The sequence below is a fragment of the Malaclemys terrapin genome, chromosome 3 (genome assembly GCF_027887155.1).
Source record: "Malaclemys terrapin pileata isolate rMalTer1 chromosome 3, rMalTer1.hap1, whole genome shotgun sequence".
NCBI classification, from domain to species: Eukaryota; Metazoa; Chordata; order Testudines; family Emydidae; genus Malaclemys; species Malaclemys terrapin.
In genome coordinates, this window is record NC_071507.1 from 68,818,543 (window position 1) to 68,844,913 (window position 26,371).

At 43.1% G+C, this 26,371-nt stretch overlaps 1 protein-coding gene across 1 annotated transcript in view; it reads left to right on the top strand.

Moving 5' to 3' along the window:
- LOC128834240 (kinesin-like protein KIF28) overlaps window positions 1-26,371 on the top strand; it is a 53,875-nt gene that overhangs the window by 9,258 nt on the left and 18,246 nt on the right. The window contains exons 6-16 of the mRNA XM_054022857.1: window positions 3,129-3,353; window positions 6,098-6,252; window positions 9,592-9,703; window positions 11,562-11,629; window positions 12,759-12,901; window positions 14,139-14,260; window positions 16,344-16,434; window positions 17,350-17,404; window positions 18,757-18,880; window positions 23,549-23,693; window positions 25,732-25,850. Of these exons, the coding sequence (XP_053878832.1) occupies window positions 3,129-3,353; window positions 6,098-6,252; window positions 9,592-9,703; window positions 11,562-11,629; window positions 12,759-12,901; window positions 14,139-14,260; window positions 16,344-16,434; window positions 17,350-17,404; window positions 18,757-18,880; window positions 23,549-23,693; window positions 25,732-25,850 (1,359 nt within the window). The remainder of the gene's footprint in view (window positions 1-3,128; window positions 3,354-6,097; window positions 6,253-9,591; window positions 9,704-11,561; window positions 11,630-12,758; window positions 12,902-14,138; window positions 14,261-16,343; window positions 16,435-17,349; window positions 17,405-18,756; window positions 18,881-23,548; window positions 23,694-25,731; window positions 25,851-26,371) is intronic.

Below are 26,371 nucleotides of genomic sequence, written 5' to 3' on the forward strand. Positions count from 1 at the left end.
GAAGCACTGCTTTACCGCGTTATATCCGAATTCGTGTTATATCGGGTCGCGTTATATTGAGGTAAAGGTGTATTCTCTATTTTTATCAGTCAAGTGTCCTGCTGCCGGAACCTTTCCCCACTGGAGTGAAAAGCACTCAGTGGGGAGGCAATGGGAAAAGGTTCTGGCAGCTCGTTTCACTGCCAGATGTAGCTACACAACATAGTGAAAGGCGGGCTGTGTCCAGACTTGTCACCATAGTCTGTAGCTACACGTGTTGCACATGTATTTTACGTGCCACTGTAAGTGTAGACATAGCCTAGCAGTTACTCTACAACGAAGAACCTTCAGTGGGAGGAAAATGGTGTGTTGCCAACACCACTGCTTGCTCTTCCTCTTCCTTCACTTGAGGGAGCCCCCACCAGACAGGCATCCGGACTGGGGGCCTCCATCAAGGCCCTGGTCTTGACTTGCTGGGAATGCAGCCTGCATGTCCCTGCCAATGAAGTAGGCAGGGGGAACTACCTGGTGTGAGAGGTGTCTGTTGGTGGAGTCCCTCATAATGCATGTAAGAGAGTTGCAGGAGGACAGGACTTACCTGCGTAGCTTCCAGGGGCATGATTACTTTATTGCCAGGATGCTTGTAGAAACATCAGGGATGCAGGATGCTGGCCAAGTACAGATTACTACAGAGGCCCCAGAGAAGGAAGGAGAACCAGCTGCTTTGTGGGGAGGAGACTGGCTGCTGGCCACCTCGGGTCTCCTGTCCATTGAGATCAAGAATTGGTATCTGTACTGGCACAGGAGGAGAGGATTAGACCCCAGTGGCTGAGAGAGAGAAACCACAAGCCCCAAAGCTGAGAGGCTTGCAGCCACTGCATCCAAGAGGAAGAGAAAAGGGACGAGATAAGGGACTCCTTTCTGAAGGGGATGGAGGCATCCATCTTGTCACCAGACCGAACATCCTGGGAGGTATGGTCCCTGCCTGGAGCTTGCATCCAAGATGTTACGGAAAGGTTACCAAGGCTTATCTGTCCCTCTGACCACTACCCCATGCTGCTCATCCATGGAGTTGGTGGTTTTTATGGGGGGAGGGATAGCTCAGTTGTTTGAGCATTTGCCTGCTAAACCCAGAGTTGTGAGTTCAGTCCTTGAGAGGGCCACTTAGGGATCTGGAGCAAAATCAGTACTTGGTCCTGCTCGTGAAGGCAGGGGGCTGGACTCTATGACCTTTCAGGGTCCCTTCTAGTTCTATGAGATAGGTATATCTCCTAGTTGAGGGCAAGGGCCTAGGCAAGGACATGCAAATACTGGAGATGGATGCATAGCTGTTGAATTGGTGTCAATGGGAGGACTTTGGTTTCTTCGATGATGAGATGCTGTGTCAGGAAGGAGGACTGCTGGGAGGAAATGGGGTCCACCTGACCAAGAAGTGGAAGAGCATCTTTGCGCACCAACTTGATAATTGAGTGAGGAGGCCCATGTTCAAATGGAGCAGATGACAAAAGCCCACAGGTAAAATTAAAATGACTACCTTAACAAAGGGCTAGATGTTGGTGGACATGGCAAATTAAAAGAGGGTCATAGGAGCACCAAGAGGGTAATCAGTGAGGGAATCTGCTCAGCATCTTAGATGTCTTTGCACAAATGCCAGGCATATAGGGAATAAACAGGAAGCACTGGAAGTATTATTGCATGTGCTAAATTATGACATAACTGGCAGCACAGAGACTTAGAATAAATCTGATGACTGGAATACTGGCATAGAGGGTTGGGTGATCTCTTGTACAGGAAGGACAGGCAAGGAAGAAAAAGATGAGGTATTAAATTATGCATCAAGAACAGGTGGGCAACTACAGCCCGCAGGCCACATCCAGCCCATGGGACCGTCCTGCCTGGCCCCTGAGCTCCTGGCCCAGGATGCTAGCTCCTGGTCCCTTCCCCGCTGTTCCCTCTCCCCCTCAACTCGCTCGCTCCACCACCAGCGCAATGCTCTAGGCGGTGGGGCTGTGAGCTTCTGGGGCAGTGCCTGACCCGGTGCTCTGAGCTGTGTGGTGCCGCCAGCCACCAGTGCTCCAGGCAGCACAGTAAGGGGGCACGGAGCGGGGGAGAAGGGGGTTGGGGGAATGGATAGGGGTCGGGGGGAATAGGGGTCCCGGGGGGGCAGTCAGGAAGGAGGTGGGGTTGGATGGGGTGGCAGGGGGCAGTCAGGGGCAGGGGTTCCGGGGGCAGTCGGGACAGGGAGAAAGGAGGATTGGATGGGGCAGGGGTCCCAGCGGGGGCTGTCAGGAATGAGAGGAGGGGTTGGATGGGGCGGTGGAGGGCAGTCAGGGATGGGGGTCTGGGGGCGGTCAGGGGAGAGGGAGTGGGGGCGTGTGAATGGAGCAGGGGTCTCGGGGGGTGGGAGGGGCTGTCAGGGAACGGGGAGGTTGGATGGGGCAGGAGTCCTGGAAGGGGGGGGCACATCCCCCTCCCCTAACCAGCCCTCCATTCAATTTCCGAAACCCGATGCAGCCCTCAGGCCAAAAAGTTTGCCCGCCCCTGATCAAGAACATATACACTTGTTCTGAGGTCCGGAAGAAAGTGAGGGGCAGACCAGTTGAAAGTATCTGCGTAATGATAAAAGGGGGGACATTGGTTGTGGCATTGTCAAATGTCATATCTCATTCCTGCATTGTGACTTGGTGTTGTCTGTTTTATCTGAATTTTGCAAATGGGTTATTTCTATTGATGCTATTTAGGAAAAACCCATGGGCTTGATTCTGCTAGTACTCTGTGCATGGAACTCCTCTTGGAGGGAAAGATAGGCAGTTCCATATTCAGAGTGCTTAAAGGATTGCCACTCCAAATGAATGTGCAGAGAGTAACAATTCCACACATGTTAAAAAGACAGTTGTGTTATGTATTCAAAGTAACAAGCATTTCTACCAACTAGCTGTGGTTTTTATGATGTGCCAGATGGTAATAAACTACCATAAACAGTGTTTGTATAGTTAATTGCTTTTCTGCTTGCTACTTACAAAATCACGCTATCATTTCTTGACTTTGAAAGATTTTTTCCATTCTCTTTGTTTTCACAAAATGTTCTTTTTCAATCACTACATAGCTGTATCTAGTAACACATTTTGACTGTAAATACCTCTCCATAGGTAATAGATTTACTGTCTGAAACCAAGAAACCTGGTGGACTCAAGGTTAGAGAAGACCAGCAACAAGGCTTTTATGTGGATGGTTTGAAACTGGTGCCTTGTGACAGCTACGCACAAATTGAGAGGTTAATGGAACAAGGAACTAAAATAAGAACCACAGCTTCAACCAGCATGAATGCTACAAGCAGTCGATCTCACATGGTCATTACCATCCAATTCAAACAGGTTCAGTATGAGGAAGCCCTATTTTCCACTATTCAGCATATTTGTTTCACAAGATTAAAATTCTTATTTAACTAATTCTGCAAGAAAAGTAAATTCACAAAGTAAATTCTCCTAAATTCATTGCAGAGACGAATTCAAAGCCCCTTCATTTTCCTTATATGCATTGACCACATTTCCTAGTATGTTACAGAAGGTGATTTTTTTAAATAGAATCTTAAAGCAATGGCTCTCAACCTTTCCAGACGACTGTACTCCTTTCAGGAGTCTGATTTGTCTTGCGTACCTCCAACTTTCATCTCACTTAAAAACTACTTGCTTACAGAATCAGACATAAAAATACAGAAGTGTCACAGCACACTGTTACTGAAAAATGGCTGACTTTCTCATTTTACCATATAATTATAAAATAATCTATTAGAATATAGAGATTGTACTTACATTCCAGTATTTATACTGCTCTAGGTACTATAAAAGTCATTGTATGAAATTTTAATTTGTACTGACTTCGCTAGTGCTTTTTATGTAGCCTGTTGTAAAACTGAGCAAATATCTAGGTAAGTTGATGTACACCCTAGAAGGCCTCCGCGTACCCCCAGGAGTACATGTACCCCTGGTTGAGAACCACTGGCTTAAAGTATTTGGGGGTTTACTTGCATTAAATAATAGCATAGAGAGCACACTGTGATAGACCCAGACCAGTTGGGAACAGCAGAGTAGCAGAAGGGAGATATACTGGCCACTGGATAAGTAGTTTTCTGTTCCCTGATTGACCAGAGCAGGGGCTGCTCCAGGCTAATAGACCACCTGACTCCAATTAACCTGCTAAGAGTCAGGTGAGGCAGTTAAGCACCTGACTCTAATTAAGGCCCCTCTGATGCTATAAGGAAGTGTGTGAGAGGAACTGGGAGCAAGAGGTGTGTAAGAAGCTGAGAGTGAGTAGGCGTACTGCTGGAGGACTGAGAAGTACAAGCGTTATCAGGAGGAAGGTCCAGGGGTGAGGACAAAGAAGGTGTTGGGAGGAGGCCATGGGGAAGTAGCCCAGGGAGTTGTAGGTGTCGTGCAGCTGTACCAGGAGCCACTCTAAATAGCTGCAGTCCACAGGGCCCTGGGCTGGAACCCGGAGTAGAGGGCGGGCCCGGGTTCCCCCCATACCTCCCAACTCCTGATCAAACACAGGAGGAATTGACCTGGACTATAGTTTCTACCAGAGGGCAAGGTCTCTGGATTGTTTCCTGACCCACAGGGTGAATCTGTGAAACGAGCAAATCCGCCAATAAGTGCAGGACCCACCAAGGTAGAGGAGGAACTTTGTCACAACACTTATAAAGTTTGTGGATGATACCAAGCTGGGAGGAGTTGCAAATGCTTTGGAGGATAGGATTAAAATTCAAAATGATCTGGACAAACTGGAGAAATGGTCTGAAGTAAATAGGATGAAATTCAATAAGGACAAATGCAAAGTACTCCACTTAGGAAGGAACAATCAGTTGCCCACATACAAAATGGGAAATGACTGCCTAGGAAGGAGTACTGTGGAAAGGGATCTGGGCGTCATAGTGGATCACAAGATAAATATGAGTCAACAGTGTTGCAAAAAAAGCAAATATCATTCTGGGATGTATTAGCAGAAGTGTTGCAAGACACGAGAAGTAATTCTTCTGCTCTACTCGGCGCTGATTAGGCTTCAGCTGGAGTATTGTGTCCAGTTCGGGCGAACATGTCAGGAAGGATGTGGACAAATTGGAGCGAGTCCAGAGAAGAGCGACAAAAATGATTAAAGGTCTAGAAAACATGACCTATGAGGGAAGATTGAAAAAAATTGCATTTGTTTAGTCTGGAAAAGAGGAGACAGAGGGGGGACATAACCGTTTTCAAGTACATAAAAGGTTGTTACAAGGAGGGGGGAGAAAAATTGTTTTTCTTAACCTCTGAGGTCCCTTCCAGTCCTATCATTCTGTGATTTGGAAATAATTTGTGATTGCTGTAGTTCTCACTGCTGTGGTCATCCATACACAGAGCTGTATGTGATAACAGGCCTGCCACTATCAAGCTGGTTGCAGGGAGTTTCTCCTTACATAGACTCAGATGCAGAAGGAGGTATGGGAATGCAGACATCAGATTGCAAAAGTGATTCTGCTGTCACAAATGGCTTATTGCAAGGATAAGCTCCACTGGTGCTAGCCATGGCATTCTTTGTCCACACATGCACCGATGAAACTACATCTGTGTTTGGCTGTCAATTGCTGGAATTGCAACCAATTCCCAATGCAGATAAGGCCAAGATTATTGCAACCTCCTTTAGGTGTCCGTTGTTCCAGTGTGTCTCAGTATGGTATTCGTGTTACTGGTCAAGTCTTGCTTTGACCTGTCTTTTAGCAAGTATTATTTCAAAGGCTCCTTTGAACTTCTGTATACTCGCCTTCTCTGTACACTGTGGTTTGCTTCCCCTGTTGATGCTGGTCCATTGATATGGATGTAACTGTTTGTATCCCAGCTAAATTTATCTTCCTACCCCCGCCCCTTCTTAAGTCTGTCTTGCTTAATTTTTACACAAAAGTTCATTCTCTTTCGGCCATAACGTTACTTTCCATATTTTCAATAATTCTCTGCTTCTTAATGCCAGTACATATTACAATATATTTACTCAGACTATCCACAGAGCTTTTAGGTTGCTGTACCTTGCTGTGATTTTAAGGATATGGCTTAATATCTTATTTTCCTTTCACTGATGGAATTTCTTTCAGATTTTTCTAGATGAAGATATCACCAAGCAGTCAGTTATAAATCTGGTGGACTTGGCAGGAAGTGAAAGACAAAAGTCTTCAGGCTCTGAAGGGGACAGGCTGAGAGAAGGGACATGTGTAAATCTGAGTTTAACCACCTTAGGAAATGTCATCAGGTACAACAAGGATCTTTCTGCAAGTGGCACATAAACAGTGTGTGTGTTCAAGAGGTAGGAATGGCAGCCTTCCCTCAGTTTAGATCTTCTACCTAGTAAGCTTAACAGAATTCTTTGCACTTCTACAGTGCATACCATGGAGCAATCTGAAAACACTTTATAAACATTAATAAATTAAGCTTCACAACATTCCTGAGAGGTAAGTAATTTTATCTCCATTTTAAAGTGGAGAAACTGAAGCATAGAATATTAATTGACTAGCCCATGTTCTAAGCATCTGGGTCAGATCTGGGAAGAGAAATCATGATGTGCTGCCTCACTTTGTTAGTCAGAATTTTTTAAAGCACCTGTAGTTTTGCATGTCTCAATTTTCAGGCACACAACTTGAGACACCTTTAAAATGCCCTGATTTTCTGAGGGTGGTTGCTTAGTGCTTTTTAAATAAATCAGGTTCTTTTAACTCAAATTGAGGCATCCAAAGTTTAGTTTTAAAAATCTTGACCATTATTCAAAACCGGAGTTGATTGTGTCTAGTTTGCATATCAATTCTAGCTCAGCAGTCTCTTGTTGGAGTCTGTTTTTGAAGTTTTTCTGTTGTAATATAGCCACCCGCAGGTCTGTCACTGAATGACCAGACAGGTTAAAGTGTTCTCCCACTGGTTTTTGAGTATTTTGATTCCTGATGTCAGATTTGTGTCCATTAATTCTTTTGCGTAGAGACTGTCCGGTTTGGCCAATGTACATGGCAGAGGGGCATTGCTGGCACATGATGGCATATATCACATTAGTAGATGTGCAGGTGAACGAGCCCCTGATGGTATGGCTGATGTGATTAGGTCCTATGATGATGTCACTTGAATAGATATGTGGACAGAGTTGGCATCGGGGTTTGTTACAAGGATAGGTTCCTGGGTTAGTGGTTTTGTTCAGTGATGTGTGGTTGCTGGTGAGTATTTGCTTTAGGTTGGGGGGTTGTCTGTAAGCGAGGACAGGTCTGTCTCCCAAGATCTGTGAGAGTAAAGGATCATCTTTCAGGGTAGGTTGTAGATCTCTGATGATGCGCTGGAGAGGTTTTAGTTGGGGGCTGAAGGTGACAGCTAGTGGTGTTCTGTTATTTTCTTTGTTGGGCCTGTCTTGTAGGAGGTGACTTCTGGGTACTCGTCTGGCTCTGTCAATCTGTTTTTTCACTTCAGCAGGTGGGTATTGTAGTTTTAAGAATGCTTGATAGAGATCTTGTAGGTGCTTGTCTCTATCCGAGGGATTGGAGCAAATGCGGTTATATCTTAGAGCTTGGCTGTAGACAATGGATCGTGTGGTGTGTCCTGGATGGAAGCTGGAGGCATGTAGGTAAGTGTAGCGGTCAGTAGGTTTCCGGTATAGGGTGGTATTTATGTAACCATCGCTTATTAGCACAGTAGTGTCCAGGAAATGGACCGCTTGTGTGGATTGATCTAGGCTGAGGTTGATGGTGGGATGGAAATTATTGAAATCATGGTGAAATTCCTCAAGGGCTTCTTTTCCATGGGTCCAGATGATGAAGATGTCATCAATGTAGCGCAAGTAGAGTAGGGGCGTTAGGGGACGAGAGCTAAGGAAGCGTTGTTCTAAGTCAGCCATAAAAATGTTGGCATATTGTGGGGGCATGCGGGTACCCATAGCAGTGCCGCTGACTTGAAGGTATATATTGTCCCCAAATGTGAAATAGTTGTGGGTGAGGACAAAATCACAAAGTTCAGCCACCAGGTTAGCTGTGACATTATCAGGGATACTGTTCCTGATAGCTTGTAGTCCATCTTTGTGTGGAATATTGGTGTAGAGGGCTTCTACGTCCATAGTGGCCAGGATGGTGTTTTCTGGAAGATCACCGATGGATTGTAGTTTCCTCAGGAAGTCAGTGGTGTCTCGAAGATAGCTGGGAGTGCTGGTAGCGTAGGGTCTGAGGAGAGAGTCTACATAACCAGACAAGCCTGATGTTAGGGTGCTAATGCCTGAGATGATGGGGCGTCCAGGGTATCCAGGTTTATGGATCTTGGGTAGCAAATAGAATACCCCTGGTCAGGGTTCTAGGCATGTGTCTGTACAGATTTGTTCCTGTGCTTTGTCAGGGAGTTTTTTTAGCAGATGGTGTAGTTTCTTTAGGTAATCCTCAGTGGGATCAGAGGATAATGGCCTGTAGAATGTGGTGTTAGAGAGCTGTCTAGCAGCCTCCTGGTCATATTCCAATTTATTCATGATGACGACAGCACCTCCTTTGTCAGCCTTTTTGATTATGATGTCAGGGTTGTTTCTGAGGCTGTAGATGGCGTTGTGTTCTGCATGGCTGAGGTTATGTGGCAAGTGATGTTGCTTTTTCACAATTTCAGCCTTTGCACGTCGACGGAAGCAATCTATGTAGAAATCCAGTCTGTTGTTTCGACCGTCCGGAGGAGTCCACGCAGAATCCTTTTTTTTGTAGTGCTGGTAGGGAGGATTCTGTGGGTTAGTATGCTGTTCAGAGGTATGTTGGAAATATTCTTTGAGTCGGAGACGTCGAAAGTAGGATTCTAGGTCACCGCAGAACTGTATCATATTCATGGGTCTGGAGGGACAAAAGGAGAGGCCCCGAGATAGGACAGACTCTTCTGCTGGGCTAAGAGTATAGCTGGAAAGATTAACAATATTGCTGGGTGGGTTAAGGGAGCTACTGTTGTGGCTGCTTGTGACATGTAGCAGTTTAGATAGTTTAGTGTCCTTTTTCCTTTGTAGAGAGGCGAAGTTTGTCTTGTAAATGGCTTGTCTAGTTTTTGTAAAGTCTATCCATGAGGAAGTTTGTGTGGAAGGTTGGTTTCTTATGAGAGTATCCAGTTCTGAGAGCTCATTCTTAATCTTTCCCTGTTTGCTGTATAGGATGCTGATCAGGTGGTTTCGCAGTTTCTTTGAGTGTGTGTGACACAGTCTCTCAGCATAGTCTGTGTGATATGTAGATTGTAATGGATTTTTTACCTTTAGTCCTTTTGGTATGATGTCCATCTGCTTGCATTTGGAAAGGAAGATGATGTCTGTCTGTATCTGTACGAGTTTTTTCATGAGGTTGATGGATTTCCATTCCATACGGCTAAATGCAGTGCCTTGCATAATGACAGGTTTCAGAGTAGCAGCCGTGTTAGTCTGTATCCGCAAAAAGAAGAACAGGAGTACTTGTGGCACCTTAGAGACTAACAAATTTATTAGAGCATAAGCTTTCGTGGACTACAGCCCACACAGATGCAGATAGTGAAAGTATTTCTCCTTGTTCTTTAGCTAGATTTATCGTCAAGAGTATTGTTTAACTTTTTACTCACTCAATCATTTTTCCCTTAGTGCTCTGGCTGAGGTGGCTATGGGGAAGAAAGTGTTACATATCCCATACAGAGACTCAGTTCTAACAAAACTCCTGCAGTCGGCTCTCGGGGGGAACAGCAGGACTATCATGGTAAAGTTGACTGACTTGCTTAGTAATTGGGTTCTGGTATTTTATTGTTAAAATAGAAGAACAGTCATCTAGATTCCCAAAGGAACTTAGGTGTGACAATGCTCAGCATCATCCTGCCTAACTTCTAGGCACTTAGAAAATCCCTGGGATTCACAAAAGCCTGGGTTAGGCACCTCAGCTCCCTATAGGATGAACAGGAAGAGAGAAGCGCCTCAGAGTTGGATTCACAAAAGCTAGAATGGTGCCTCATCTAAGCTAGCCAATAGGAGATGCCAACGTGAGGGGTGTGTCCTAAGCATCACCCCTCTCTTGGAGGTAGGTGACTAAGTCCAGGCTGGAGGGAGGCACCTCTCTCTGCTTCAGATTCTCAGCTGCAAACCCTCTCTTGGCATTAGCCACTTATGCTCTTTTACCAAGAAGTCTGGGCATGGAGGACAGGGAAGGAGGAAGCACTCCCTCATTTCTTTTAGCCCAATAGTTATGGTACTCACCTAGCATGTGGGAGATCCCAGTTCAAGTACCCCCTCCACCTGAAGGGGAGAAGGAATTTGAACAGGGATCTACTACCTCTCAGGTGAGTGCTCTAACCACTGGGGTATGGGATATTCTGATGCGGGGCTCCCTCAGTCTCTCCTCTTGAAGCAGTTCCACTGTGGATAAATAATTTTAAAAGCCTTTGGATGAGGGGGCCTGGATCCTTGGGTCCTGCCCCCTTCCGGGGAGGGCTCTAACCACCAGGCTGCAGAGTCATCCTCATGCTTGCTCGCTCACTTTCTGTCCCAATGACCACGTGTGGCTATTCTGATAACCCCCAACCTTATGTGCACTGTCCGATTCAAGGCCAAGTTCTTTTGACCCTGCCTCCCTCAAGAAGTGTGCCTGTACAGTAATATCTATAACCATTCCTTTTTAAGTATTAAGTACTTTGTTTATTTTAACAATGTTATAAAAGCAATCAAGCTTATTATCTATAATTCAAGATAAGTTAAATCCTTTATTCAGTGTTTGTCATTTGAAAATCAGATTTAAAAATGCACCTGCGTCCTGCACATTCCTACCTTTGCACTCACAAAGGGGGTGTGCACACAAATCAAGGTTTGCTAGCACATTGGCATTTGCATGAGTGCACAAAAGTTCTACGACTTTTTGTATATGGCCTTTTGAAAACTGGTCTCTACTGTTTTCTTTGGAGCCCACCTTTGATCATCCATGCTGTGGGCCAGATTTTGCCATCCTAAATAAAGCAAAACTCCCCTTGATTCTGTCATTGCCTCCAACTGACTGACTATTTCTATAGTGCCATTAAGTGAGGGAGCAAGAAAATGAATCGGAAGGGGCTGGTGTGCATGCATGAAAATGCTGACGTCTAAATTTTCATAACTTTTTAAATTATTGAGCCAGTTTTCTTCAAACTTGAGTCTTTCGTTCCTCAGTGGAGTGTGAAACAAACCAAAGGCCATATTCTCTACATCTTGATCATACGAGTAGTCCCGTTGAAGTCGTGGAACTATTTGCATGAGTAAGGACTACCAGTGTAAATAAGGGTATTCAGGATCTAGGCCCACATGACTAATTTTGTACAAACTAGGTTAATCTGTTTAAAATATCTCTCCTCATTTTCCTTGCACTACCTCCAAAAATGGTGGTGGTTAATCATCATCATCATTTCTGTATTACAAAAGGTGACTTGCCATCTTAGAGACACTAAGGACTCTCTTTATATTTAGGGGGCTTACCAATGGATTTGTCCTTTGTAAACCTTCTCTAATCTGTAATATCTTTGGTGATTATAAAACCAATAAACAGAACTCAACTAGGGAATCTAAATTGTATTAACACTTTTTATATATACTCACAGATTGCAGCTGTAAGTCCAGCAGACATCTGCTATGAAGAGACTTTGTCAACATTACGATATGCTGAGAGGTATAGTTTTGTGGTTTTTCAGATACTGTAAAATTGTTTGCATTTCTGCTGTGAGTCCAAGATGCAGCCAAACACTCAGGCAAAATAACAGGAGACACCAGTAATAAATGACAAACCCACTGCAGTGTAAATAAAGATGTATGAAACGTGAATAAACAAAAGCAGTGGGTTGAAGTAGTAAATTAAGAGCTCACCCTTAGACATTAAGGATGAGGTTTCTGATCACTAAATTGTGTGGAGGGTGGTGGTTATATATTGTCCTGGGAACCCTTGGCCTCCAACATGTCTCTCTCAGTCCACTCCAGCTTACTTCTCTATCTTCCTCACCCTCCTCATCAACTTCTAACCCCAATTATGACTCTCTGAAGAGGTGTCCTTTCTCTCCCAAGACATCCTCACTCCGTATCCAGTCTTTCAGCATAGGAAGTCCCCATTTTTCAGTCTCTGCTGCAGCATGCACATGTTGCCTCCCCCTGATGTTTCCTAGGCTGAGAATTGGGCTAGGAGCCAACAATGGGGCACATGTGCAACTACTTGAGAGGATGGTGAGAGCATGTCCCTGCAAACCCAGCTTCATACTATCATGTTCATGTCTTCTGTGTGACTTCAGACTTGATGCAGTCTTACTTCCTGGTCTGACTTGATGTCTCGTTTATGCGGTTGCACCACTGCAACAAGACCCTACTAAAAGAGCCAGCTGGGGAAGAAGGGGATGGTTACTGCGCTGGCAGAGAAAACACAGGGCTGGGACTCCTGTTTCCAATGCAGGGGAAGACATCATATGCCTTTAGCACCTGAGATAGTGATGACAGGTTTCAGAGTAGCAGCCGTGTTAGTCTGTATCCGCAAAAAGAAGAACAGGAGTACTTGTGGCACCTTAGAGACTAACAAATTTATTAGAGCATAAGCTTTCGTGGACTACAGCCCACTTCTTCGGATGAGATAGTGATGGTGTTTTTATTTGTAAAGTTCCAAAACTCCACTTAATATTTCAAAAAAAGCATTTTTGCTTAGGAAAGCTCTTCTGTACCAGCCAAAGCTCTGTGCTGAGGTTGACTGCATCATGGTGTAATAACTGACTGGCCTCCTTTTCTTTTCTTTTTTTTATTATTATTTGCATATGCGAAAGAACAAAAAAGATCAAGAACAAAGCGGTGATAAATGCAAGTCCAATGGAGAAGCATATAATGGAGCTGAAAGCAGAAAATAACAAACTGTTGTCCAGACTGACTGGGCTTGGAAACTCTGGGAAAACAGTAGCAGATGAAACCAGTATGTATTACAAAGTTAACCCTGCTAAAGGAACTACAAGTACCAGATGGCTCAGAGTTTCTCAAAATGTCATCTGGAGTCCTTTCTAGTGGCCTATGGCATTAACAGCATAGGGGGACTGATAGAGTTGAAAGGAGTTCAATCCTTGAGGGGGCCACTTAGGGATCTGGGGGAAAAATCTGTCTGGGGATTTGTCCTGCTTTGAGCAGGGGATTGGACTAGATGATCTCCTGAGGTCCCTTCCAACCCAGATATTCTATGATTCTATGAGGTATAGGTTCATGGGAAGTTCTCTCTTCTGAACTGGACAAAAGAGAGAGCTGGAGAACCTCTAAGGAACAATGTAAAGCTATTGTGCATATGTAGTTTTATAGATGGTCATGTAATATTACTAATAATACTTAACACTTGTATAGCGTGTCTCATCATATGCTCTCAAAGCACTTTACAAAACATTAAACCCATTATTGCCAACCTCAAGCATTCAAAAACCAGGAGTCAAGCCCCATAAAAATCGTAAGATTGGCTTAAAAATCATGAGACTTTTTATTGAAATAGTAAAGCGGATACTCTTTTTTTTTTTTTAATTTGCCTTCCAGTTTCTGCACCGTTAGGGTATACCCAGTTCTTGTTTTCAGACTTTTCTCCACAACCATAAGAGCTAAAAACTGTTTTAAACAATAAAAGCTGAGATTTTCATGTAATCACACGATTCCAGTAGTTGGGGCTTTAAAAAAAATCACACACACACTCCTCCCCCAAATATCACAAGACTGGCAGTAACCTCATAAGGGTTGGCAACACTAATCTTCACAACATGCTTGTGAGGCAGGCAGGTACTATCTCTATTTTACAGATTGGGTCAGTCAGTCACAGAGAGGTTATCTGACACATCCAAGAAGAGTAGAAAGACTATTCCAAGGACGCTTCTGAATTTGGATCTTTTTCTTTTCCTTTAGCAGAGGACTACCAAGAGTCTAGCTTGCTTTCTAAACTTTGCATCTGAAAGTTGCTGCATTAACGGAGGGAGCTAACAGAGCTCCTGTATTTCTATCTGTAAATACGGAGATGCTATATTATGATTTAATCACTTTATAATGGTTATTCAGACATTATCAAAACAGGTACTTCTTTTGGAAGTTAAAAATTAATACATGAAGATTAAATTCACAGGGGTTTTGTGCCTTTGTATGTACACACATCCCAGCTGAAATTTCCTCTCTCTTTCCCCTTCCAGAAGAACTGCGATGTTTGCTGGCTGAAAATGAACTGCGGATTCGGACTATTCAGTTAACATGGGAATATCGTCTGGAAGAAGCTCGGAAGGAATGGGAACAGCAGTATGCTGCAATTACTCAGGTAAGCTTTTGCTTTAAAGGGCAGTGCAAGTTATAGACTTACTATAGTTCCTTTCCAGTCTTCCTTTGGCTACCATGTCTGTCCACACTTGGCTTGTTTTAAAAGATACATTACTTTTAAAGTTTTTTTTTTTTTTCTAAATCTAGTTGCCTCTTCTTGTGTCTTTAAGTTTGGATAAATTGCAAAAGCATGCCGCTTAAATTGTGTTATATAATAATCAGTGATAACATGTTTTGTTTATAGCCATTATTGTTCCATTTAATGTGATTATGAGGAAGAGTGGTTACTTTTGGAAACAAAGCATTTGTATATAAAGAAAATCAAGCCATGTACAAAACTTACAAGACCCAGGCCTGTATCACTTCCAAGCACTGAGGGATAGAACCAAAGATTTCCCCCTTTAAATGACATATGAGTTAGCTAACTTTAACTAACATTTACAAATGTTTTCTGACTTGCATTATTTAAAAGAATAATTAACTTTTTTAATTGGAGTGTTAAAAGTAACCATTCTTAATGATTTTTTTCTAGATTTTTTTCCCCCAATGAAAAAAGCCTTGCCATGTATTTAAAAATACAATCTTGCCTTTGAATTAAGGGATTGGAAGATCCATGTTATGGCAAGTTACAAATTAGCCCCTCCCAATTGTCTCTTATCTCTTCATTCTTGCCATATGCCTACGAAGTCAGCCTCCATCAGTCATTTGCCTGCTTCTTCCCAAATTGCCTTTGTGTTTTCCTCAAAGCCATTCTTTGTTTTGAATAGTCTCCCTGAATTAGTCAGCAAAGCCACTACCCTTTCATCCTTTGAATCCTGCCTTAAGACCCATTTCAGCTATGACACACATGGTAACTGCCAACTGATAATGACTATTTGGCTGGCCAATTTGGATACATGATATTTAGTTATATTTTATAGTATATTTTGAAAAGTTTGCTCACAATTATCTAGCTGTATGCATAATTAGCCTCCCTCAGCGTATCTTCTTATTACTGTTTCATGCATCCTCCCTGTTCTTTGATTCACAGTTACACCCACTTTTTGTGTCTTGTCTTAAATTAGACTGTAAGGTCTGAGGAGCAGGGATGATCTTTGACAGGATGTTTGTACAGTGCCTCTCCCTATGGGACTCTGATCCTGACTGAGCCTTCTAGATGCTACTGCAATATGAATAATAATAACTATTATGCCCATGCCACTTAACAGATAGTAGGCCAAGGGCAGGGCCCGCTCTAGGCACCAGCGCTCCAAGCATGTGCTTGGGACGGCACTTTCCAAGGGGCGGCACTCTGGCTCCATTTTTTTTTTTTTTTTTGGCTTGGGGCACAAAAAGTCAGGAGCCGGCCTTGAGCGGAGGTGACCTGCGGCAGTGGGGGGCACGGGGAGGGCCGCAGGAAGTAACCCTGGGGGGCAGCACAGGAACCACCTCCGCTCCACCTGCTTCCCTGAGCACGCCACCGCCGCTCTGCTTCTCCCCCCTCCCTCCCAGGCAGGGCGGCTCTGGCTTTCTGGCCACCCCAAGCAAAAAACAAAACAAAAAACGCGGCGGCCAGAACAGCAAAGCAAAAAAAAAAAAAAAGAACCTGCGGTGCGGCCGGAGCCAGGGTGCCCTCATTTTGATCCTATATTTTATTTCATGATCTAAAACAGCACCAATAAGAGAGCGTGAGCTAACATAATCCATGAGCGTAATGTGTAAAAACAACTGTCTGCACCTTCTAAACTCATTGAAGCTGAAGTGAAACTAGTAATAACCTAAATAACATGAATTGTAATTGAATCATTAATCAAACTAATCATTTTTCCACCCACTTTTATAGTTTCACCTTTGTCGTATCTGGGCATTTTTTGAAAAACTGATTGTGTTTTGGGAAATGTTTGTGTGATGATTTATTATCTATTGTTTGGAGTTGTGAATGTTTGGTATTCAGATATTTTTCAGGATGTCCTCGAACAGCCCGTATTTATGATCTCCTTAACAACAGAGGGGAAAAAAGTAATCCTCCATGTATATTATCAGCTGTCATTTGGCACTTTCCAACATATGTCACTAAAATAATGTGAATCTGAACTCTTTATCAGGAGAGACGGATGATGGAGACATTCCCATATCTCTTGAATATCAATGAAGACCCTCAACTCTCCGGGGTTCTCAAGCACTTCATTCAGGACGGTACTCTATTTTATTTGCTTCATATTCTGGTATTAAGTGCTGCATGAATTTACATAGCTCGTAGGGATGCTTCTTTCTGTACCTTACAATTCTTCATAACCGAATGCTGTTGTGCTAATTTATGCTCTTAGGTATCCCGTTGCTCAGCCACACATATATGTAATGAAATTGTCGTGTTTTTTCAGGGTCTATCCTTGTCTAAGCAGTTCTTTTCCACTGTCAAACGTGCTCCTTTTGTTTGTTAATGTGGCAAAGCTCACATAAAAGGATTCAAATTAGAGGAATGTTTTAGGGTATTAAAATACAATAGAAACCTACCTGTGAAAGTAATCATATCGGTCTTGCTAGGTGTCGGTTACTGATAGCTGGAAATATGCCCTTGTCACTTCACAAGTTAATTTATTGATATCTGATCCAGTTTCCATCATTTGTCACCTGACTCCAGCAGTTCTTTTCCTTTGCCTACAAAACACTGCTTCTTCCACTGGCAGCATTTTCTTTTCATGACTGCAAGGAGCTGCAGTTTGGAGGGCTGGCTCAACTAATGAGGATTAGGTAGCTCACAGACCAGTTAGGTTGTTGTGCACATGGCATTTAGTCCACAAGACTAAATATCCTCAGCGTCAGGAATAGCTCAATTTCTAAATGCTATAAAATGCCTCCATAATTATTTGTGGGTACAAAATCAGAAGCCAAGTGTGGAACCTTTTATATAAATCAGGACCCAGAATACGTTAAAGGCATTAAATATATATTTAATATTCAGATAATAGCAGTAACATGACAGGTCTCTCAGTCAAGCACAACTCATCAGATTCACAAAAAAGTTAAAATACAAATGCAGTTATTTTAAGTGGTGAGTGTAACTGTTACCCAGAGCACATCACTTATGCCAAAAAAATTTAATTCTTTCAGGTTCATGTGATGTTGGTCAGTCAGCCTCAAATGCAATAACCCTTAAAGGTTTAGGGTAAGTATACATAAATTAGTAAGAGACAAGACACAGTAGTCTGTCTTTTTTTTTTTTTTTTTTTTAACCAGAGAAATGTATATTATATTGCATATATATGAGCTGTGAGAACTTGGCTGCTGTAACATGAACCTTTTTTATGAAGAGAGGAGGAAAAATAGGCTCTTTTCAAAACTGTAACAAGTGTTAAGTTAAATTGCAACATTTAATTCAAAGTTCAGCTATTAAATTGTCATAAAGCTAAAAACTTACACAACTTCTTTAAAAATACTGATTTAGTCTTCATTTGGGGACTTTAGTCCTGATGAGCTAGAGAGACAAGGTGCATGAGGTAATGTCTTTTATTGGACCGACTTCTGTTGGTGAGAGAGACAAGCTTTTGAGCCACACAGAGCTCATGTTTTTAAGGCCATCAGCCGATCCAAAACCAGCTACCTCAGTGACTGCATCATAACCAAGGTAGCTGTATGCGTTTGAGACAGTGAAGCTCACAAAACACAGGACAAAACATGAGAATGAGACAAACTTTGTGTTTAAAAAAAAAAAAAAAAAAAGTCCACTAGACCTGATCTGAACAGGTTTCGATGAAGCAGCATGTAAAATGCCAACAGCACATCTACATTATACTTCTACCATTGCTAATGCCAATAGAGTTGAACTTATTTTAGCAACTGTGTGACATGTTACACAGGACCTTAAGTCATGAGTTCTTCAGGGTATTTATTTATTTGGATTTAAATAGATACACAGTAAGGCCTATCCCAGATTCTAGGTGTCCTTGCCATCAAATAAAAACGCACAACAGACATCATTACAGATCTACAACAGCAGCACATTTTCCCCTATACAGATAGCCACCCAGTAGCAAATCACATCACAAACCGAATCAATATCTCCTCACCCAAATTCCCCAAAGAAACCCCACCGCCAGCCACTTCAGTCCTTGCCAAATGCCTGCTCAACAGTAATAGGCTTTGCAGCATGCCTTGAAGGTCTACAAATCTGGGTTATTTTGGACCAAGTTAAGGGAGTTGAACCCAAAGTCATGGGGCCCTCCCAGAATGCCCTGCCAGCAGCATCTTCTGTTCTATTCCAAGGGAGCTTCAGCTTTGGTGCCTCTACTGATCTCAACTGTGGTATATGTCCTGGGGAGGAGAGGCAGTTTCTCTCCGGTTGGATGATGTGGACAGTGCCTAGCCTAGCGCATTGTAGGGGCTACTGGAATACAAGTAAAAGTTTATTATCTTCAAAATTAGAATAAATATTTTTTCAGGATTTTGAGATGGGAAATGTTTACTTTTAGTTTGATTCTTAAGAGATCCATGAATTGCAAAAAGTGTTTTATCTTTCAGCATTTTGGACAAGCATGCTACATTCACAAATACTGAGGGCAAAGTTACCATAACGCCGCGGCAAAAGTGCAAAGTTGTTGTCAATGGTGTACCCATCACTATGAACACTAAACTGCAGCATCTGGTAAGTTTTCCTGGAGAATAAAAGAATCAGAAATGGGGATTGCAGATCAGAAAGATTCTTACAAATTCTAACCGGAAATCATTTCTGTAAGTAGAGATACCATTATAGATAATTACTGTAACTTTTAATAAGTAGGTTAACTTAAACAGGAGTAACCATGTGTTCTTAAAAAGAAGGTATTATAGAGAAAACAAGAGCCAATTCCTGTAATCCTTACTTGCCTGACTAATCTCTGTCCGGAATATATCACTAGTGACTTTCATGTTGAGTAAAGATTACTTGTAGGATTGGGACTTGAGGTATTCTAGGGACAATACATTTTAGATGAGTACCTGCCTCTTTTAAAAATACATAGCTCTTCTTTGAGTGGCTCTGCATGTTCCTACTCATGGGTACCGCGCCACCTTGTGGTACTTTGCAGTAGAACCCTCTTCAAGCAGTATCCGCTAGAGCAGTGGTTCTCAACCAGGGATCCAGGGCTCCCTGGCCGGCCGCAAGTAGGTTTCACAGGGTCCTCCAAGCATGGCCAGTGTTAGACTAGCTGGGGCCCAGGGCAGAAAGCCGAAGCACCACCACATGGGGCTGAAGTCTGGGGCCCTGCCACCTGGGGCTGAAGCCCAAGCCTGACCAATGTAGCTTTGTGAGGGCCCCTGTGGCATGGGACCCCAGGCAATTGCCCTGCCCTAACACCAGCCCTAGCTTTTCTGTGCAGAAAACTAGTTACTGTGGCACAGGTGGGCCATGGAGTTTTAATAGCATGTTGGGGTGGGGGGCTCAGAAAGAAAAAGGTTGAGAACCCCTGAGCTAGAGTGCTCTCACACTCTACCCCCTCCCCTCAGTGACCTGACACACAGAGGGTGAGGCTATGTGGGGTGGACCATCCTCTCCACCTCGGTTCCTTCCCACCTGCATGCCAGAACAGATGTGAACCCTTCCTGTCTCTTCAACGCCAGGGTCCTGTTTTCTTCTAGTTAGTATTGATTTATATATACTAGAACCTCAGAGTTACAAACACCTTGGGAATGGAGGTTGTTTGTAACTCTGAAATGTTATGGTTCTTTCAAAAGTTTACAAGTGAACATTAACTTAATTCAGCTTTGAAACTTTACTAAGTAGAAGAAAAATGCTGCTTTTTAACCATCTTAATTTAAACAAAACAAGCACAAAATCTTTCCTTATCTTGTCAAATCTTTTTTAAAACTTTTCCTTTATTTTTTTATCAGTTTACCTTTAACACAGTACTGTACAATATTTGCTTTTCCTTTTGTCTCTGCTGCTGCCTGATTATGTGCTTCCAGTTCCAAATGAGAGGTGTGTGGTTGACTGATCAGTTTGTAATTCTGGTGTTTGTAACTCTGAGGTTCTACTGTAGTTAGTCAGCAAGTAGTTAGATTATTTCCCCAGTTCCAGGATATGGAGGAACTGAAGAAGCAAAAGAAGCCAGGATTTAAGAGGTATGCTTCCTGCCCAGCTGTCTTCTCAGTATCATACGACCATGTGCACTATCTGAAGTGTCTGGGGCATCTGCGAGACCTTTACCTCTAGAACCCACAAGGACAGGGAGACTCGTCTGCAGCTCCTTCTGCTGAAGGAAGCCCTTGGGGCTAGACCTTATGGACCCATTCAGTCGTCTGTTCCAAGGTCTAAAAAGTCAGCCTCAGCCCCAGTGGCCTCCAGGTTCTAGCTTATTGCAGGGTTCCATGAAGCTGCAGCCCCTATGAGGGCCAGACTGTTTCTGCCGCTCCCTCAGTCAAGCCCAGCTACAGTACTGACGAAAAAGAAGCATAGGAGCAAGACGGCCAATGTTAACAGTACCAGTTCCCATGCATCAGAACTTTTGGACCTGTCTAATTTGGCTAGGGCCGCTATGGATCCTTACAGGAGACCTGTTCCACCTACAGTTTCAGTAATGAAGGAGATGAGTCTATGTATATCTTCAGATCTGATGATGTTTGAACCTTCAGACCTGTTGTTGTTGTTTCCTGATCCAGCGTCTGTTCCTGTCCAGCTACCTCCTTGGCTCCAGAGAGTTCTGTCATTATGGCAGCTGGGGCTGTGAGAAGACAGGTTTCTCAGAATGAAGCAATGCCTATTAAAGATTCAAAGTTGCCCCACACAGAGAGTAAGGTTATTCCTGGGTCTCATGGGGTTTATGGCAGCCACAACACATGTGACTCCATTTGTCCCAGGTCTATAGTCCAAGTTGGGACAGTCTTCAGCTGTTGAGCACCAGGCCTCAGAACATCATAGCCTCTCTAGACGGGTGGTCAAGTAGGATGAACATGCTCATGGGTGTGTAGTTCAGCGCTCTGGGTCCATCCTGGACAATGACTTTGGAAGTGCCAATCAATGGTTGAGGGGGCATCTGAATCACTCAACAGTTGGAGGGGAATGTTGTATATCAATGTACTGGAATAATGTAGTTGCAGATTGTCGCAGCAGGAGCAGCTCCCAGATGCATGAATGATTCCTGAAGGATCAGCTGGTTCAGACCATTCTTTCCAGATGGGATCAACCAATCATGGACCTGTTTGTGACAAGGTTCAACAGAAAATGTCCTATTTCTGTTGCAGAGCAAGCAGGCACAGTTTGTCTCTGTCAAATACTTTCCTACTACAGTGAGGGCAGGTTTTAATGTACGCCTTTTCCTTTGATACAAAAGGGGATAAGGAAGATACGTAAGGACAGAGCCAGGATGATGCCCATTGCCCTAGCTTGGCCTTGTTAACCATGGTTCACAGATCTCCTTCAGCTGTCTGGTGGAGTCTTCACATGCCTCTTTCTGTCTCCAGATCTTCTGTCCCTGGAGGGGGGCAGCATCTTTCACCAGGGCCTGCAGACCCTTCACCTGACAGTGTGGATGATTTGACTGTAACTCTGTCTGCACTTGAGCAATTGTGTTCAGTCCTCATCGATTTGTCAAAAACAAACAGTGTCAAACTAACCTGATCTCCTTCTTTGACAGGGCAACAAGCCTTGTGGATGGAGGGAAGCAATAGAATATATCTTGACTCTAGTAAGAGTTTTGATATTCTCTCTCCTGACCTCATAAACAAGCTAGAGAAATATAGCCTAAATCAGCAGTTCTCAACCCACGGGCCACATGCAGTCCAGTTAGCACACAGCAGGGCCACAGGCCATGCAGATCCAGGTTACTGGCTGCCTGACCGCTCAGCACCACAGGGTCCAGGCTGCCTGTCCAGGCAGGGCATGGCACTGTGAGGTTGGGATCACCAGCCGACCCTGGGTGGTGGGGTTCAGCGGGGTCTGGGGCTGCCAGATCCAGGAGGTAGGGTTCAGCACGGTCTGGAGCTGTGGAGTCCGGAGCTGCCGGCCCCGTGGGGGGGCGGGGGCTGGCGGGTCCAGTGACGGGGCTGCCACTGGGCCCTGCACATCAGGGTCCCTGCTGCCGGGCCCCCTGCACAGGGCTCCACTCCTGGCCCCACTTCGTGTAAGGGTCTCTGGGTGGGAGGCGCTGGGCATAGGGGTTTGTGGCGGGAAGCCTGTGGGGAGAGTGCTCTGGTTCTCAACCTGTGGTCGAGGTAAGACATTGTGGGCTGCATATGTGGCCCACAATGATAAATAGGTTGAGAGCCACGGGCCTAAATGAACTTACTGTAAGGTTGGTGCACAACTGGTTGGAAAACCATACTCAGAGTAGTTATCAGTGGTTCACAGTCAGGCTGGAAGGGCATATTGAGTAGGGTCCCACAGGGATCTGTCCTGGGTCCAGTTCTATTCAATATCTTCATAAATGATTTGGATAATGGCATAGAGAGTAGACTTATAACATTTGTGGATGATACTAAGATGGGAGAGGGTTGCAAGTGCTTTGGAGGACAGGATTAGAATTCAAAATGACCTTGACAAACTGGAGAAATGGTCTGAATTCAATAGGATGAAATTCAGTAAGGACAAATGCAAAGGACTACCCTTGGGATGGAATAATCACTTGCACGAATACAAAATGGGAGATGACTGCCTAGAAATATGCAGAACCACTCAAAGAAGAAATGAAAGTTACTTACCTGTAACCAGAGTTCTTCAAAATGACTCTGGATATTCACTTCCCACCCTCCTTCCCCTCTCTGTCAGAGTCCCTGCAATTGTGTATTTGGCTTTGCAGTGGAAGGAACTGAGGTGGGGACCAGGCTCTACCCCGTATAGTCTCGCCCTCAGTGCATTGGGACACTGAGGGGAAGAGCTGGGGCACGAAAGTGCTCAAGCTGACACTGCTAGAAGAGGGTTCTACCGCAGGGCAGCACATATCATAAGTAACGATGCAAAGCCCATCTTGAACTCTAGTTATAGGTAAGTAGCCTTCATTTACTATTGAAGCTTAAGTTAAAAGAATGTCCTTAACCTGTTTAGTACAGACCTGAATGTTACACCACTACTGTTTAATGTTGCATGTCTGATTCCTGGGGGCATTCTGCACCAAAAAATTAAAAATTCTGCACACAATATTTTAAAGTTCTGCTAAATTCTGCAAATTTTATTTGTCAAAATAACACTACATAATTATGCACATTTCTTCAGTCCCTTCACCTTCCTTATGGGATAGCAGACAGCATATCAGTTTGCAGATAAAGTGCTAAAAAGAGAGCACTTTAAGTGAAAAACATCACATCCTTGAGTTTAACCAGCACCATGTACTTTAATTTTCAGGATCGTGTTATTTTGGGATCAAACAGTGCTTACCTTTATGTTGGATTTCCTGCAGAACGCACCAATGAGGATCTGATCAGATATGATTACGATTTCTTTCAGTCAGAGCTGGCGGCAGCAGAGGGCTTCAGTGTAGATAAACTTGGTAAGCATTACTGCTTGTGGACTGAGCTAACATAGTTCTGTGAGGTGACTGGGGGTGTGATAAGAGTACTTCTAAATCTACCTTTCCTTTTTGCAGCTAGACTGTAATACTTATGTGGGCTGATGCTGCACAGTGCCTCAAGGGAAAGATGAGACCCTACCAAGCACATTTTACCTACCCAAATTCTTCTATTTTGTAAATGTTTTACATTTTAGATTTTTAAAAGTTATTCCAATACACAGAGAAAACTAATTCATTCATTAAAACAATATTTATTACGCATGTTTTGTCTCCAGTACCCATGTACATGTTTTTAAAACCTAACACCTATAGCATTAGTGTATATTTGGGAGTTTATACTGTACTGTTGTGAATAAACAAAAAATGTTCTGAGTTTTTGCATAGTCTCTCAGAATAAGTTAATTGATTTCCTGTCATGTCTCCCAAAATTCTCTCTCATTTCAAGCAAACGTCAATTTATTACTCACCAGGATTTCCCATGTTCTCTCAAAAGTAATTGTATTTAAAAAAAAAAAAATCAAACTTTCCCTGTAAGCAGCAATCACCAGCTTCTAAGGCCTGGTCTACACCTAAAACTTAGGTCGACCTAGCTTATGTCACTCAGGGCTGTGAAAAATTTCACACCCTATAGGTTATAGTTAGGTTGACCTCGCACTCACTATAGACTGAGTTCTGTTGACCTAGCGACCACCTGGTGGAGGTGGAGTCTTACATGGAAAAACCCCTTCCTTCAATGTAGGAATCAACTATGCTACATCAGCACAGCTGCAGTGCAGACATGGCATAAGAAATTAGATCAGTTTATTTTTAATAACCTAAACACCCCAGACTAGAAGTCCACACAAGATTGCTTGCTGAGAGGTCAAGATTGTCAAGTGAGCAATCCATGAGGTGTGTTCTTCTATAGCTTTCTTCCAGAAGGCTTTGTGTGGGCAGGAGCACCAGAAGTGCTCTACCTTTCCCCTTGCTCCACTACTCCTCCAGCAATCAGCTGCACTTAGTTTTGATAAACTGTTTCAGTTCTTACTGAGTCGGGTACCACTGGTACAAAACTTGATAGTAACTTTCTTATATTATTACCGAAATGGAATTATTCCCTGGTCTTCTCCAAATAGCTCCCACTGCTCATCTAAAATTTGCTCTTCCTCTTCTTGCTCCCACTTTCTTATATAATTACATTTGTCTCGCAGTGCATCTAGGAGATTACACTGCAAAAGGTCTTTCCTTAAAATGAAATTTTCGTACTTTTTTTTTTTTTACTTAACACTTTTTCTTGTTCAGTCCCAAATGTTTGGTTTGTGGATATTAGAACAGAGAAATCCTGAGAAGCACTTGTAAATGTAGGAATTTACCATTCTTAAAGAAATGGCTCCCTGTGGTTTCAGTCAAATACACTGGTGTACATGACTCCATGTGCTAAACTGCTATCAGGTTGCTGTCTGTTATTGAACAGCTGCTATGTTTCACATGTGAGGTGGCTCCTTTCCAGAGAAAAGTGTAGTGATTCCATACAGTTGTAAAATTCTTTGGGAGATAAGTATATTAATACTATACTACTATCACTGCCTCTCTCCAACAGATAATAAACCACAAATATTTCTGAACAGTAATACCTATAAAATTTAGGGAAGCTGGAAAACTGTACCCAACTCCATGGCCAAATTTTGCAAATCTTCATAATGGGCTGAACCAAATCTCCAGATCCAAACATACATCCAGACTTCTTGTTTAAAATCTAAATCCTAGGTCCAGACTCTTTATTGTTCAGTGTGACTAATCTCTAGCAAGAACATGAGGACCAACTGACTGGTGAATGGCCCTGCCATTGATACCATATCAAATTTTGAGTACCTATTAAAATATGTAAAAGTTTCTGGGGAATAGTGCATGCATACATATATACATATACCTGTATATAGCTGGTAGTATTTGCCATCCATAAGTAACCATAGTTTAAACTCTTCCTGAAAATGGATTGTCTTCCTCTGTTTAACATTGAATGTTGCATTTCTTAAAGGAATTGTCAATAATAAGGATGGCAAACCAGATCCTAGTGTTCTTGCAGTATTCCATGACTATATCAAGCTAATGCCTTTGGTTGCAGAAGCAAATCAGATGAGTGAGGAGTTGAAAAAGGTAAGCAGCAGTATACACTTTTCCTCCCCAGCTACTGTAGTTTTCTTTTAAACTAATATATTAGCCTTTGGAACACTGCAGACCAATAGTGTGAGTTTTTTAGCACTTTCACCCCACCAGTGTTCTGTTCTTTCCTCTTTCTCCCATCTTCCTAGCTCTCTGACAGGCAGGGGAGAGTGTTAAGCTACATTTGTTTTTTTCTGTCAATCTCTCTGTGCAGTTGTTTTCTTGTAGCTGTATTAAGTATACTCAGTAAAGCCTTTTCGAATACAGTTTGCATGCAGGATATTAGAGAAAATAAAGTTTTGTGCTGTATAACCTGGATAAGCAATTACTAAGGAGGGGATTAGAAAACTAAGTGCAAGTATTTGGGAAAAGAATTGTTTAGGTTGTGTAAGGAGGTAACGGTTAGAGTAATGACATGAAATTTATCAAGGAAAAATTTAGACTGGATATAAAGAATTCCACACTGCCTCTGCTGATCCATCACTACTCAGAAGCTTCATCACAGCACACTTGAA